The 13,710-nt window shown below is 41.8% G+C and overlaps 1 protein-coding gene across 1 annotated transcript in view; it reads right to left on the bottom strand.

Moving 5' to 3' along the window:
• LOC115469697 (STE20-like serine/threonine-protein kinase) overlaps window positions 1–13,710 on the bottom strand; it is a 233,442-nt gene that overhangs the window by 29,474 nt on the left and 190,258 nt on the right. The window contains 2 exon segments of the mRNA XM_030202484.1: window positions 2,638–2,751; window positions 3,482–3,607. Of these exon segments, the coding sequence (XP_030058344.1) occupies window positions 2,638–2,751; window positions 3,482–3,607 (240 nt within the window).

Raw genomic sequence — 13,710 nt, 5'->3', positions numbered from 1 at the left:
TTTCCCTTTATTTGTTTTTCCCTTCTCTGTGTAATTTGGATGATTGGATTTGTTGTTGGGATGGCAGTAAGAATTTGTTAAACTTATATGGAGTTCTGGTAGGCAATCAGGTCAAAGGAAGCACAATAATAAAATTCAGCAGCTAGTGAATTGCTGTGTGTATGGGGTGGGGTGAAAGAGAAAAATGTATTCTAACAGACAGGGGCTGTGTAGGCCTACCAGTGCTTTCTCTTAGCTCATGGAATTTTAAGACCCTGACCCTGAGGTTGTGCTGGTGTTCTTACCAGTCTTGGCTCTACCTTCTTCTCACTCTTCTTTCTTCCATCATAAGCACATAAGCCAGATGTTCCCAAACCTTTCCTGGGACCACCCCAGAAAGTCAGGTTTTCAAGATGTCCACAATGAATATTACTGGAGAGTTACATGCACTGCCTCCTTGACATGCAAATCTGTTGCATGAATATTCATTGTGGACATCCTGAAAACCTGACTGGCTAGGGAGCCCCAAGGCCAGGTTTGGGAACCAATAACATAAGCAGTGCCATACGGGGACCGACTAAAGCTTCCTCATCCAAGTACCCTGTTTCCAACAGTGGCCAATCCATGTTACTACTACTACTTAGCATTTCTATAGCGCTGCCAGGGTTACGCAGCGCTGTACAAGTTTAACATGGGGAAGGACCGTCCCTGCTCAAAAGAGCTTACAATCTAAAGGTTACAAAGTATCTGATAAGATCCCACAAGAGTAAAAGAGATTTTATGCTGCTTAGCCCAGGCATAAGCAGTGGATTTTACAAAGTCCATCTGAAAATGAATTCAGAGTTCAGCTGAGTGTAACTACAGGCAAAGCATCAGTTTCTGTCCATTGACTAGTCTCCAAGTTTAAGAAGGAGCTAATTGACCTAAAACCTCTAGTTATGAAAAGAGCCAACTATAGGATCTATATGTGGTATCTGTGCAGCTTATGAAAACCATATTTTTTAAATCCATTTTTAGTTCCCCCTTTAAAGTTCATTCTGTGGAAAGTCTTATTTATGACAACACCTTCAGTATGGAGAGTGAGTGATAGTCAAGCCCTGGTAGACTATACTTACGCTAAGTACTACTGAAGCTGTGTCTGAAGTTTCTCATAAAATTTCTGATTTCCATAAAAGCCATTTCATTGTGCTTCTCATGTTCCTTCCAATACTCTATTTACTCAAATGGGAAGAAATAATCTACATCCTGGTCTGTAGGTAGATGTTTCTTTACTATTTAGGTAGAACAAAGCCTCACAGGAAGACATCTCAACTGTCTCCTAAGATGTTAAGCTAGGAAGCTACCTTTTACCATGGAATTTTTACAGGAGGTTAGGAGCTGTTGTAGCTTGAAGGTAACTTGGTGGAGGAGAGGGCAAAATAATGCATCCTGGGAGAGTTTGGTGTTCCAGACACCTATGCAGCACCTTGTACATTTTTATAAACATTAAATGTTCTCACTAATGAAATCCAAACGTATCCAAAGTACACAAAAGAATCCAGATGTGATTATCTCTCTCCTGGGGATAGCAGAATGGGCGGGTTAGGAAGGCTGTAGCTGCCCCAAACTTTGCTCTTGAAGTGTAGTGCTTTTGTTTAAGCCGCTGGCCTCTTCCTGTCTCTTTAAGAGGAGGAGACACAGAGAATCTGGATATTCCTCTGTTACATTCATTGGTGAAAGCAGGAGCAGAGGCTGATCCACCGGGGCATAATCCAAAGATCAGGGCGATGGAGACACTGGGCTGGAGCTGAGGTTCAGAGCTGTGGCAATCCTGGGTCTGTCTGTCCCATCCTGGTTCAGAAAGATCAGCAGCCATGGGATTCTTGCACCAGATGCACCTCTTAAGAAGAATGTTGCCCTTAAGAGAAGCCCCACAACATTAACCACCCCCCCACACAACAAAAAAAACCAGCTGTTCCATGCCATTACAAGGGGCTTTTCTAGCTATCACAACATATCAAAAGCTACACATGGCTTTCATACATGGACAGCATGTATGCGTGTATGAAAGCTGTGGAGAGCGGCCATAGCCCACGCTGTTCAGGGCACTTGCATAGCAACCACACCAATTAACTACTCTACACATACCCTTGTTATTTTCCCTAGTGAACAGCATTGTAAAAGTCCGTGTAGCTCATTTGCATGCGCTTTCTTCTGAGAATCGCTCGCTAATTACTGAGGTGGAAATAGCGAGCGGTTGTTTCTGGTGACTTTTGTGCATCAGCCCCTTGGGTTGCAAGGGGCCACCCTGTCAAACCTTTCATTTATCAACCCCTCAACTTGAATCCCTGTTTGGGTGGTTAAAGTTATTCTTCAAGTCAACAACAAAAGCAAATGTCTGTTCTGTGTAGCTAGGATAATTAAGCTACACAATCCCCCCCCCCCCCCAAAATCAGTTGAAGCTAGCTCCGTATTCATGCTCAGTAAAACCTTGGTATTTCTGAGCTCTGGAAGAGCAGATCTGTCTCAGCACCTTCAGATGATTCACCCACTTGTGTAGCTGAATTATCCTGCTGTTTATGGAGAGCTGTGTTTCAGGTAAGCAGCTTTACTTAGTAGCTGTTGAGCTTCTCTTGTAGCTCTAAGGGGGTTGAAAGGTATCTGCACACACATACAAACCTCCTTGCGGGTGATTAGTCTCTCCTGCCATTCCTGCAGCTCCATGGTGTGCTCATCCTCTAATCTTTTAAGCTGCTTCTTCTCCTGTGCCTCCAGCATGCCCAGCTTCTCAGTCTGCAGAAGAGAGCAAAGAGATATATAAAGAAAGGTTATGAATGCACTGTATTTGTGACTCCTGGACTTCCACAGTGCTTGGAATATTTTGCAAAATAAATTTCCTAACAGCTGTCATTTTCTGTTCTCCCTTTTGTATTGCTAGCAGTTTTTATACCATCACTCCCTCTAAATATCAAAGTTTTCATAGCACTGTTTCTTCTGTGACCACAAGGATTATTATAACAATGTCCTGATAATACAATATTTAGTAAATCTCCCTCAACACCAGCTACTGCCCCTCATGTGCCTACTTACTTTAAGTTCCTCCCTTCATCTATACCTTTTCTTGCGTACTCATCTGTAGCTGCTTCTGTTCCCACACTTGCGCAATTACTGGTAACTGCTCCTGTTCTCCTTTTTATAATACCCTGTTTGCTCATATGCAGCTTCTTCTGTTCCCTAGTGTGTAGTTATTATTGCTCACAGTTTATATATATATATATATATATAGTTACATAGTAGATGACGGCAGAAAAAGACCTGCACGGTCCATCCAGTCTGCCCAACAAGATAACTCATGTGCTACTTTTTGTGTATACCTTACCTTGATTTGTATCTGTCTTTTTCAGGGCACAGACCGTATAAGTCTGCCCAGCACTAACCTCGCCTCCCAACCACCAGCCCTGCCTCTGCCATCCAATCTCTGCTAAGCTCCTTCCCTTATCTGTACCAGTTCCTGCCCACTCACTTGTAGCTGCTCTTGCTCTCTCACAGTTGTGTCTAGTTGCTGTTGTAATTCCTGCAGCTTTACTGTCTGCTTTTGCTGCTGCTGCTGCATTTCTTTTTTCTGCTGCTGTTCTTCCTGTTTCAAGAACTGAAAGAAAAAAGTTTAGTGCTCCAATGTTGCATCATCCCTTTCTCTGATCTTCATGTTTCACATTCATCCTTCCACTTAAAATATATATGCTTGCTGTTCTGTTATGTACTATATAACTTTCCTATGAGTCTTGAAGAAATTATATTTATTTCCACAATACTAGGGCTATCCCAGCCACATGCAATAGTGGACTACTTGTGATATCTCTCTCATTTAGAACAGTTTTTTCTTAATGTTCTTAATTTAGTGCATTTTGCAGATCTATTTGTGAACAATACAATTTAGTCACCATCGATGATACATCCTGTGCTAATCCCTATGTGTGCCTGTATTGCTAAGACTCTGTATTTCCTGAATTTCAACTGTTTATTGCAAAATAAGTATGAACCCTTTACCTACTGCTTGGAGAAGCTGAAACCTGAAGTCTTTCTGCCCCAAGACAAGATAGGTAGTGTTCTATTGTGGATTAAAAACTGGTTAAAAGATAGAAAAAAGAGAGTAGGGTTAAATGGTCAGTATTCTCAATGGAGAAGGGTAGTTAGTGGGGTTCCCCAGGGGTCTGTGCTCGGACCGCTGCTTTTTAACATATTTATAAATGACCTAGAGATGGGAGTAACTAGTGAGGTAATTAAATTTGCTGATGACACAGTTGTTCAAAGTCTTTAAATCACGGGAGGATTGTGAAAAATTACAAGAGGACCTTACGAGACTGGGAGACTGGGCGTCTAAATGGCAGATGATGTTTAATGTGAGCAAGTGCAAAGTGATACATGTGGGAAAGAGGAACCCAAAATGTAGCTACGTCATGCAAGGTTCCACGTTAGGAGTCACAGACCAAGAAAGGGATCTAGGTGTCGTTGATGATACGTTGAAACCTTCTGCTCAGTGTGCTGCTGCGACTAAGAAAGCAAATACAATGTTAGGTATTATTAGGAAAGGAATAGAAAACAAAAATAAGGATGTTATAATGCCTTTGTATTGCTCCATGGTGCGACCGCACCTCGAATATTGTGTTCAATTCTGGTCACCGCATCTCAAAAAAGATATAGTGGAATTAGAAAAGGTGCAGAGAAGGGCAACGAAAATGATAAAGGGGATGGGACGACTTCCCTATGAGGAAAGATTAAAGCGTCTAGGGCTGTTCAGCTTGGAGAAAAGGCGGCTGAGGGGAGATATGATTGAGGTCTATAAAATAATGAGTGGAGTTGAACGGGTAGATGTGAAGCGTCTGTTCACGCTTTCCAAAAATACTAGGACTAGGGGGCATGCGATGAAGCTGCAATGTAGTAAATTTAAAACGAATTGGAGAAAAATTTTCTTCACTCAACGTGTAATTAAACTCTGGAATTCATTGCCAGAGAATGTGATAAAGGCAGTTAGCTTAGTGGAGTTTTAAAAAGGTTTGGATGGCTTCCTAAAGGAAAAGTCCATAGACCGTTATTAAATGGACTGGGGGAAATCCACTATTTCTGGGATAAGCAGTATAAAATGTTTTGTACATTTTTGGGATCTTGCCAGGTATTTGTGACCTGGATTGGCTACTGTTGGAAACAGGATGCTGGGCTTGATGGACCTTTGGTCTTTCCCAGTATGGCAATACTTATGTACTGGATATTCACAGTTACTGACAATATTGCAAAGAGGTAGATATGGACTGTCCAAAGTATGTAGAACATAAAAACTGAGAAAGTTAAGAAGTTAGGCAAAAGGTGAGGTAAGCTAAAAGGAATATATGATCAAAAAGAAAGTGATTATTGGCTTATAAAGGGTGATGGTGAAAAGTGAGTCCACTTTCCTGAATGAGAGGGGCAGAGCAGTGCTGCATGTGCTGAGCCAAAATGGAGAATCAACCTTGCAGGGAGGTGGGAACAAGATGATGACCCACAAGGGTACAGGGCAAGGAAAAGGATCAATAGGATCAGTGCCAGAGACTAGGGCACAGAGCATGTCACTTAAGGGTACTGAAGCCAGCACGTGTTGCCAATTCTGCAGTGATTGGAGGGAAAGAGTCATAAATGTCTGCCAGGACTTCAGTGAATTGAGGGAAAGGGTCACATGCAGCAGCTGACCTATCAGAGCACAGATTGTAAGGACAAGCAGGAAGTGACTGCAGCATTAAACAGGTTAGACTACAACTATGAAAAATTCACATGTGACTATGGAGGCTGACTGAATCCTGCCTGGTGTCTGTAGACGCCACTATTATTATTTTTATAACATACAGGCTTATTTTCGAAAGAGATCGCCGGCGATCTTCCGACACAAATCGGGAGATGGCCGGCCATCTAAAACCGGCCAAATCGGTATAATCGAAAGCCGATTTTTGGACACACTCGCTTAGGGTTACCATATGGCTCCAGAAAAAGGAGGACGGATTGAGCCAGCCGGGTTTTACTTCCATTGCAAAGCAATGGAAGTAAAACCTGGCTGGCTCAATTACTTCCATTGAAAGCAATTGCTTTCCATTGAAAGCAATGGAAGTAAAACCCGGCTGGCTCAATCCGTCCTCCTTTTTCTGGAGCCATATGGTAACCCTACACTCGCTGGCATTCTGTCGCGGAGGTGGCTAAACTTCAAGGGGGCGTGTCGGCAGGGTAGTGAAGGCGGGATGTGGGCGTGCTTACGAGATGGCCGGCTTCAGCTGATAATGGAAAAAAGAAAACCGGCGATGACGAGCATTTGGCCGGTTTTACTTGGTCTATTTATTTTCACGACCAAGTCTCAAAAGATGCCCAAACTGACCAGATGACCACCGGAAGGAATCAGGGATGACCTCCCCATACTCCTCCAGTGGTCACCAACCCCCTCCCACCCAAAAAAAAAAAAAAAAAACTTTAAAATATTTCCTTCCTAGGAGGGGAAGCCAGTCGGCCAGCTCGTAAAAAAAAAAAAAAAAGGATCTTGCTGATCAGTTATGTTATGACTTGTTCTGGAGTGCTGTATTTTGTGATACTGTTTTGAGAAATGTTCAAGAAAAACTTCATACAAATTTTAAAAAGTCCCTGCCGTTCATTTTCCCTCGATGGCCGTCCCTGATGTGCACTTCCCTTAATAGCCGTCTTTCTCTCCGAAAGTGCACTTCTCTTAATGGCCGGCTTTCTCCCCAAACAGGTAAATCAAAACAGTTTTTGCTCACAGTTTTTTTTAGTAGTAACAGTGGGATTTGAATTAGCCACCTCTGCATTACAAGAGCCATGATGTAACCACTTGGCCACAGCTCCACTTACTTGGCTGTCCCTACCTTTTGATTATACCCCTTCAGGTCTCTCTCAGCCAATCACAGTGCATTAAGCTGTGAGTGGCTGAGAGAGACCTGGAGGGGTATAATCAAAAGGGAGGGACAGCCAAGTAAGTGGAGCTGTGGCCAAGTGGTTACATCACTGGTCTTGTAATGCAGAGGTGGCTGGTTCAAATCCCACTGTTACTACAAAAAAAGCAGTGTGCAAAAACTTTTGATTTCCCCTGTTCAGGGAGAAAGACGGCCATTAAGAGAAGTGCACTTTCAGAGAGAAAGACGGCTATTAAGGGAAGTGCACCTCAGGGACGGCCATCAAGGGAAAATGCACGGCAGGGACTTTTTTCATTTGTATGAAATCTTTCTTGAACATTTCTCAAAATAGTATCAGAAAATACAGCACTCCAGAACAAGTAAGTCATAACATAACTGATCAGCAAGATCTAAACATCCAGAAGTACCAGTGCACTACGAATGTTGGCCCCTCCCACGGCCAAATGCCTTGGATTTGGCCGGGTTTGAGATGGCGGGTTCCAGTTTCCATTGTCGCTGAAAAACAAAGTCGGCCATCTCAAACCTGGCGATCTGTGGCATTTGGCCGGCCCCAACCGTATTATCGAAACAAAAGTTGGCCGGCCATCTTTTTCGATAATACAGTTCCGGCCAGCTATTGCGGTGCCGCCAAAATAGATAGCCGGCGCCGTTTGATTATGCCCCTCATAGTATGTAAAATTAACATGTACAGTGGTGGAAATAAGTATTTGATCCCTTGCTGATTTTGTAAGTTTGCCCACTGACAAAGACATGAGCAGCCCATAATTGAAGGGTAGGTTATTGGTAACAGTGAGAGATAACACATCACAAATTAAATCCGGAAAATCACATTGTGGAAAGTATATGAATTTATTTGCATTCTGCAGAGGGAAATAAGTATTTAATCCCTCTGGCAAACAAGACCTAATACTTGGTGGCAAAACCCTTGTTGGCAAGCACAGCGGTCAGACGTCTTCTGTAGTTGATGATGAGGTTTGCACACATGTCAGGAGGAATTTTGGTCCACTCCTCTTTGCAGATCATCTCTAAATCATTAAGAGTTCTGGGCTGTCGCTTGGCAACTCGCAGCTTCAGCTCCCTCCATAAGTTTTCAATGGGATTAAGGTCTGGTGACTGGCTAGGCCACTCCATGACCCTAATGTGCTTCTTCCTGAGCCACTCCTTTGTTGCCTTGGCTGTATGTTTTGGGTCATTGTCGTGCTGGAAGACCCAGCCACGACCCATTTTTAAGGCCCTGGCGGAGGGAAGGAGGTTGTCACTCAGAATTGTACGGTACATGGCCCCATCCATTCTCCCATTGATGCGGTGAAGTAGTCCTGTGCCCTTAGCAGAGAAACACCCCCAAAACATAACATTTCCACCTCCATGCTTGACAGTGGGGACGGTGTTCTTTGGGTCATAGGCAGCATTTCTCTTCCTCCAAACACGGCGAGTTGAGTTCATGCCAAAGAGCTCAATTTTTGTCTCATCTGACCACAGCACCTTCTCCCAATCACTCTCGGCATCATCCAGGTGTTCACTGGCAAACTTCAGACGGGCCGTCACATGTGCCTTCCGGAGCAGGGGGACCTTGCGGGCACTGCAGGATTGCAATCCGTTATGTCGTAATGTGTTACCAATGGTTTTCGTGGTGACAGTGGTCCCAGCTGCCTTGAGATCATTGACAAGTTCCCCCCTTGTAGTTGTAGGCTGATTTCTAACCTTCCTCATGATCAAGGATACCCCACGAGGTGAGATTTTGCGTGGAGCCCCAGATCTTTGTCGATTGACAGTCATTTTGTACTTCTTCCATTTTCTTACTATGGCACCAACAGTTGTCTCCTTCTCGCCCAGCGTCTTACTGATGGTTTTGTAGCCCATTCCAGCCTTGTGCAGGTGTATGATCTTGTCCCTGACATCCTTAGACAGCTCCTTGCTCTTGGCCATTTTGTAGAGGTTAGAGTCTGACTGATTCACTGAGTCTGTGGACAGGTGTCTTTCATACAGGTGACCATTGCCGACAGCTGTCTGTCATGCAGGTAACGAGTTGATTTGGAGCATCTACCTGGTCTGTAGGGGCCAGATCTCTTACTGGTTGGTGGGGGATCAAATACTTATTTCCCTCTGCAGAATGCAAATAAATTCATATACTTTCCACAATGTGATTTCCGGATTTAATTTGTGATGTGCTATCTCTCACTGTTACCAATAACCTACCCTTCAATTATGGGCTGCTCATGTCTTTGTCAGTGGGCAAACTTACAAAATCAGCAAGGGATCAAATACTTATTTCCACCACTGTATTTCATATCTGCTTTTAATATGACAAAGTATAATAAACATACAAACCACAACTAACTACTAATCACATATACAAAGATATAAAATACCATCACCAAATAAACACATATCTAATCATTGCTATATTCTATATTACAAACTGCTGGGCTACACTACCTGCCTGCCACCTACAAGTGGATACATCTGACAACTAGCAATATGTCAGCTTAAATAGGTAACTCTTCAATTGTTCTTTTTTTTTTTGTAATGAAGCAGTATCTACCTGTCTCCTAGTAGCCAAAGTGACTGGTTCTGTTTTCTAGGACCTTCTAATGAAAAAAAATAACATATTCTAGTGTCCTCATAATGGAGAAACTCTTAGTGAAGGAGCAAAATAAAATATGCCCCCTCCCTCAGGACACAAGATCTGATGGGAGCATAAATGTGCAACATATCAGTCAAATATCACGTAGCTTATGTGATAGATCATTACAACTGGCAATCAATGTATAGAGATGTGGTATAATATATTCAAATCTAGAAATTCCAAGTAGCAAACGTGCTGCTGAATTTTGAACAAATAGCAATGACTCAACCTGCCTATCTGAAAGGCCTAAATACACAGAATTACAAAAAATCAAGCTCAAGTACAATCCAAAAGTCAGACGAAGGAATTAATGTCCTCAGCTTAGTCTACATCCTCAATTTAAAATAAGAACTTCTAATCACAGCACTAATTTGTGGCATAAAAGATGCAGTAGATTCAAGGGTGATTCCCAAGGCATGTAAGCTCAAAGATAGCTTCACAGAAGAATTACAAAGTAAGACATGCCAAGAATCAGAAAGAACAGAGCAGTTTATTAACTTTACTTCAGCTTTTGACACATTCAACATAAGCTTATTTGCTTTCATCCAATCTGAAATGGCCACAGATTCTGCTGTAGACAAAAGAACCATCTCTGAAAAGGAAATGGGAAAAAAAGATATCATCTGCATAGATACCATAATGAACTTCCAATGATTTCAATACCCTATAATGGGGGACCATATGAAATTAAAGAGGATGGCAGACAGAGAGGATCCTTGTGGCACTCCTATAATTTAAAGGCTGTGTAGTTGACACCACATTACCAATGTGAATCTCCTACTGTCTCCATTGCAGAAAAGAAATAATTCAGTACAGTTCCTGAAAGGACAAAACACTGCAATGAATGTGACAGATAAATATTGATTTAATCCTTGCCATAATACATCTACAGTTGACAACAAAAAGAACTCAGTGTTATGGGCCATTCTGAAACCATACTGCAAATCGGCCAGTGCCACAACATTAACCAAGTGAATATTCAACTTAGCCAAAATCAGCAATGATGAAACAGCAGTTGGAAGGGACATTAGGATCCGAAGTGAGCTCTTGTAGGAGGGGATGGCTGGTAACTTATTTCAAAGAATTGGGGAGCTTATTCTCCCACAATAATGCATTCAGAATAGAAAACACAGCAACAGATCTCATAATAGGTGCACTCCGTGACTCCCAACCATATCAAAAGTAGACCACAGTTGGGCACAATCAGATGTGCATACCTCTGGTGTAACATCATGATTAAAAGCATTTACTAAAGCATGAATTTTTGTTTCAAAACAGGAGTTAAATGCAAGCAAAGACAAGGTGGTGATAAATTCCTGGTTTTTAAAAAATCCCATCAAGAGAGTGTACAATCCAAAATAATTCCCTAGGTCTATGTACAGCCTCCTTAATTTTTATATACTAGAATTAACTCTCTTCTTATGCCACAATACTCATATTCTTCTGTTTTAACAACATAAGAGCCTTAAAATCCATATCCTTAGTGAAAACAAAGCATGTTCCAAAGTCAAATAGAAAGTAGAAAATCAAGCCTGATCAAAAGGCACAGTGTTAGATCAAAGCAAGGTTCACAGAACTGTTCACAGACTTCGACAGAGTAAGTGAGAATCACTACTACTACTATTTAACATTTCTAGAGCGCTACAAAGTGTACGCAGCGCTGTACAAACACAGAAGAAAGACAGTCCCTGCTCAAAGAGCTTACAATCTAATAGACAAAAAGTAAAGCATTTAAATTTAAAATATTTAAGCAGTCAAGCACAAGAGAACAGTCACAGAATCTCTACTCCTTATAGTCCTCTGAAACAAAAAAGAACAGACCTTCCAAATCAAGGCTGATGCTTGTATAACAGAATATGAAGTCTAAGGAAATTTAAGGTCTCCCACAGAAAACAATCAAGCAATAGCAAGACCTCTAGGCACTAATTGTTTGAGTAAACCAGAAAAATAAACTGATCCCAACAGAGTCACATAGGAAATCACTCAGTTTGACCCTGCAGAGGCCCATTGAATCATACAACAAAATCAGCAAGGGAATGTCCAACCTGACTTAACTTTCCACTCTCATAGCAGGTGATACAAAAAGTAGGCATTGTCGAGGCACCAACTAACAGTGTCCCAAATGTCAAGCAATATTCAATGGGGTAGACCACTGCAATAGACTGCAAACCCGATCATACAGATCAGGCAAGGGAAGGTTTTGTCTGGTCCAGGTATCCATCCTACCATCCATCAAACATAAAATAGTGGGGGGCCTGCTCCAGCAGCAAGGAGACAGCAATCCAGTTGATGTCACATCAAAAAGCCAAATCATCCAATTATAAGCCATCATCCAAGAGAATAATATCCTAGGCACAAAAGATGATTAACTAAGCTCCTCTTAAAGGCGTCTTAGTTAAATCAAAGTCACAAAGTAATTACAATATTTAAAATGAAAAGCAACAATTACAATAGACACCAAAGATTCCAGACAAATAGGTCTATCCTGTTATAGTTGGCACAAATAGGTCTTTTTACTAAGCCGCAATAAAAAGTGGCCTGCGGTAGTGTAGGCATATGTACTGGGTAAGTGCCGGGCCAGTTTTTACCGCATCTACAAAAATGGCTTCTTTTTAATGGGACGGGAAAAGTGCCTGTGGTAAAAATGAAACCAACATGCACCCAAAACCGGCCTGAGTCCTTACACCACCCATTGATCTAGCAGTAAAGGCTCATGTGCTACATGCACGATGACCAGTCGGCATACACCAAGTGCCAATTACCGCCAGAACTGGCACGTATAGGAGGAAATAAATAATTCATCCACGCGTTATGGGCACATACCAAATCTGAAATTACCGCCAGGAGGGTGCACTGGCCTGGCGGTAGTCTCATTGGGCGCGCGCTAGACGTAGAGCCTACCATGGCTTAGTAAAAGGGCCCCAAAGTTTTCATGTGGCTGGTTCTCCTGTCAGCAACTGCCGCACATACTGCAAAGCCTGTTGCATTTCATTTCTATAATGTATCCAGAGGTGAGCTGGGTAAAGTAAAGCAAATTTGATTTAGTCAGTGGTAGAAGCCAAGTTCCCTTTCGGATGGTAAAGGATGAGAGGGTATGAGTTGGAGATGTTTTTACCTAATATCAGGTTCACTTGTGTTTAGTTGTTGAAGTTATCCTTACATGTTTTTTTCTTTTCCTGATTTGATTCACACAAAATGGAGATGGTCTACTGGTAGTCATGTTGACAGGGGACTATAAGAACACAGCTCCTCACGTCCTACATTTATACTCTGAGGTACATGTTTATACCTTCGAGTAGCTATCTAATATGTACCTCATGCATTACTATGGCCAGAAGCTCATGGACCTATTGCTGCAATGTTCCTGGAAGGTGTAGATATCTTTCAAGTTTTGGGGTGGGGGATGATGATTATGATCTTTGAAATAAGCTTGGAATGTGGTTCTGTAGTACTGTGTAGTCTTTGTTTTTGAATTTTTTGTCCTTCTGCTTCCAAGTTAATAACAGATTTAAAACAAAATCCATATCCTTAGTTTTTCTCCATTTAGGCTTGAGCTGACTAAGCTCCCATCTTAACTGCCTTAGGCCAGCCAAGAATCAAGGCAGTGAAAGCTTCTTAGTTGACAACACCACAATTTTTAAAGATGTGGTTGCCTCAAGAGCATCCAGCAAGAAGTCATTCCACTGAGATACTGCTTGATGAACTTCTACAAAATCAATACCAAAAAGTAATGGGAACCACCTTTTTTCAAAGATATAGGATCTAAATTTGATTTGACCTCATATTTGTTTCCTGCAAGAGATTACTTCCCCCACCTTTTGTGAATTAACAGTATACACAAATGGCCAGAAACAAGGGATGGAAGTGGTTGTAAACAGCAAACACACACAAAAAACGAAGGAACAAAAAAATAATCCAATATATGTCCTGCAAAATGTGTAGTAGATATTACAACCTGATGATCCCAAGGCTGGTAATAAATTAACATGATCTTGCCTATCATCTGTGGCAAAGGAATATAAAAATCTCCAACAAGAAATAACTTGGAAAATTAACTGGTACTGTAAGAGAAGTATGTAAAAATACTTAATTCCCCATTAACATATTTGGTAAGTAGTCTACTACTCCCAAAGCAAGAAAAGCATTGCCTAGGATTAGTATATCTACATCATCAACATGACAGGC

This window comes from Microcaecilia unicolor, chromosome 4 (genome assembly GCF_901765095.1).
Source record: "Microcaecilia unicolor chromosome 4, aMicUni1.1, whole genome shotgun sequence".
Lineage (NCBI taxonomy): Eukaryota > Metazoa > Chordata > Amphibia > Gymnophiona > Siphonopidae > Microcaecilia > Microcaecilia unicolor.
This window is presented reverse-complemented; position numbering and strand designations above follow the sequence as displayed.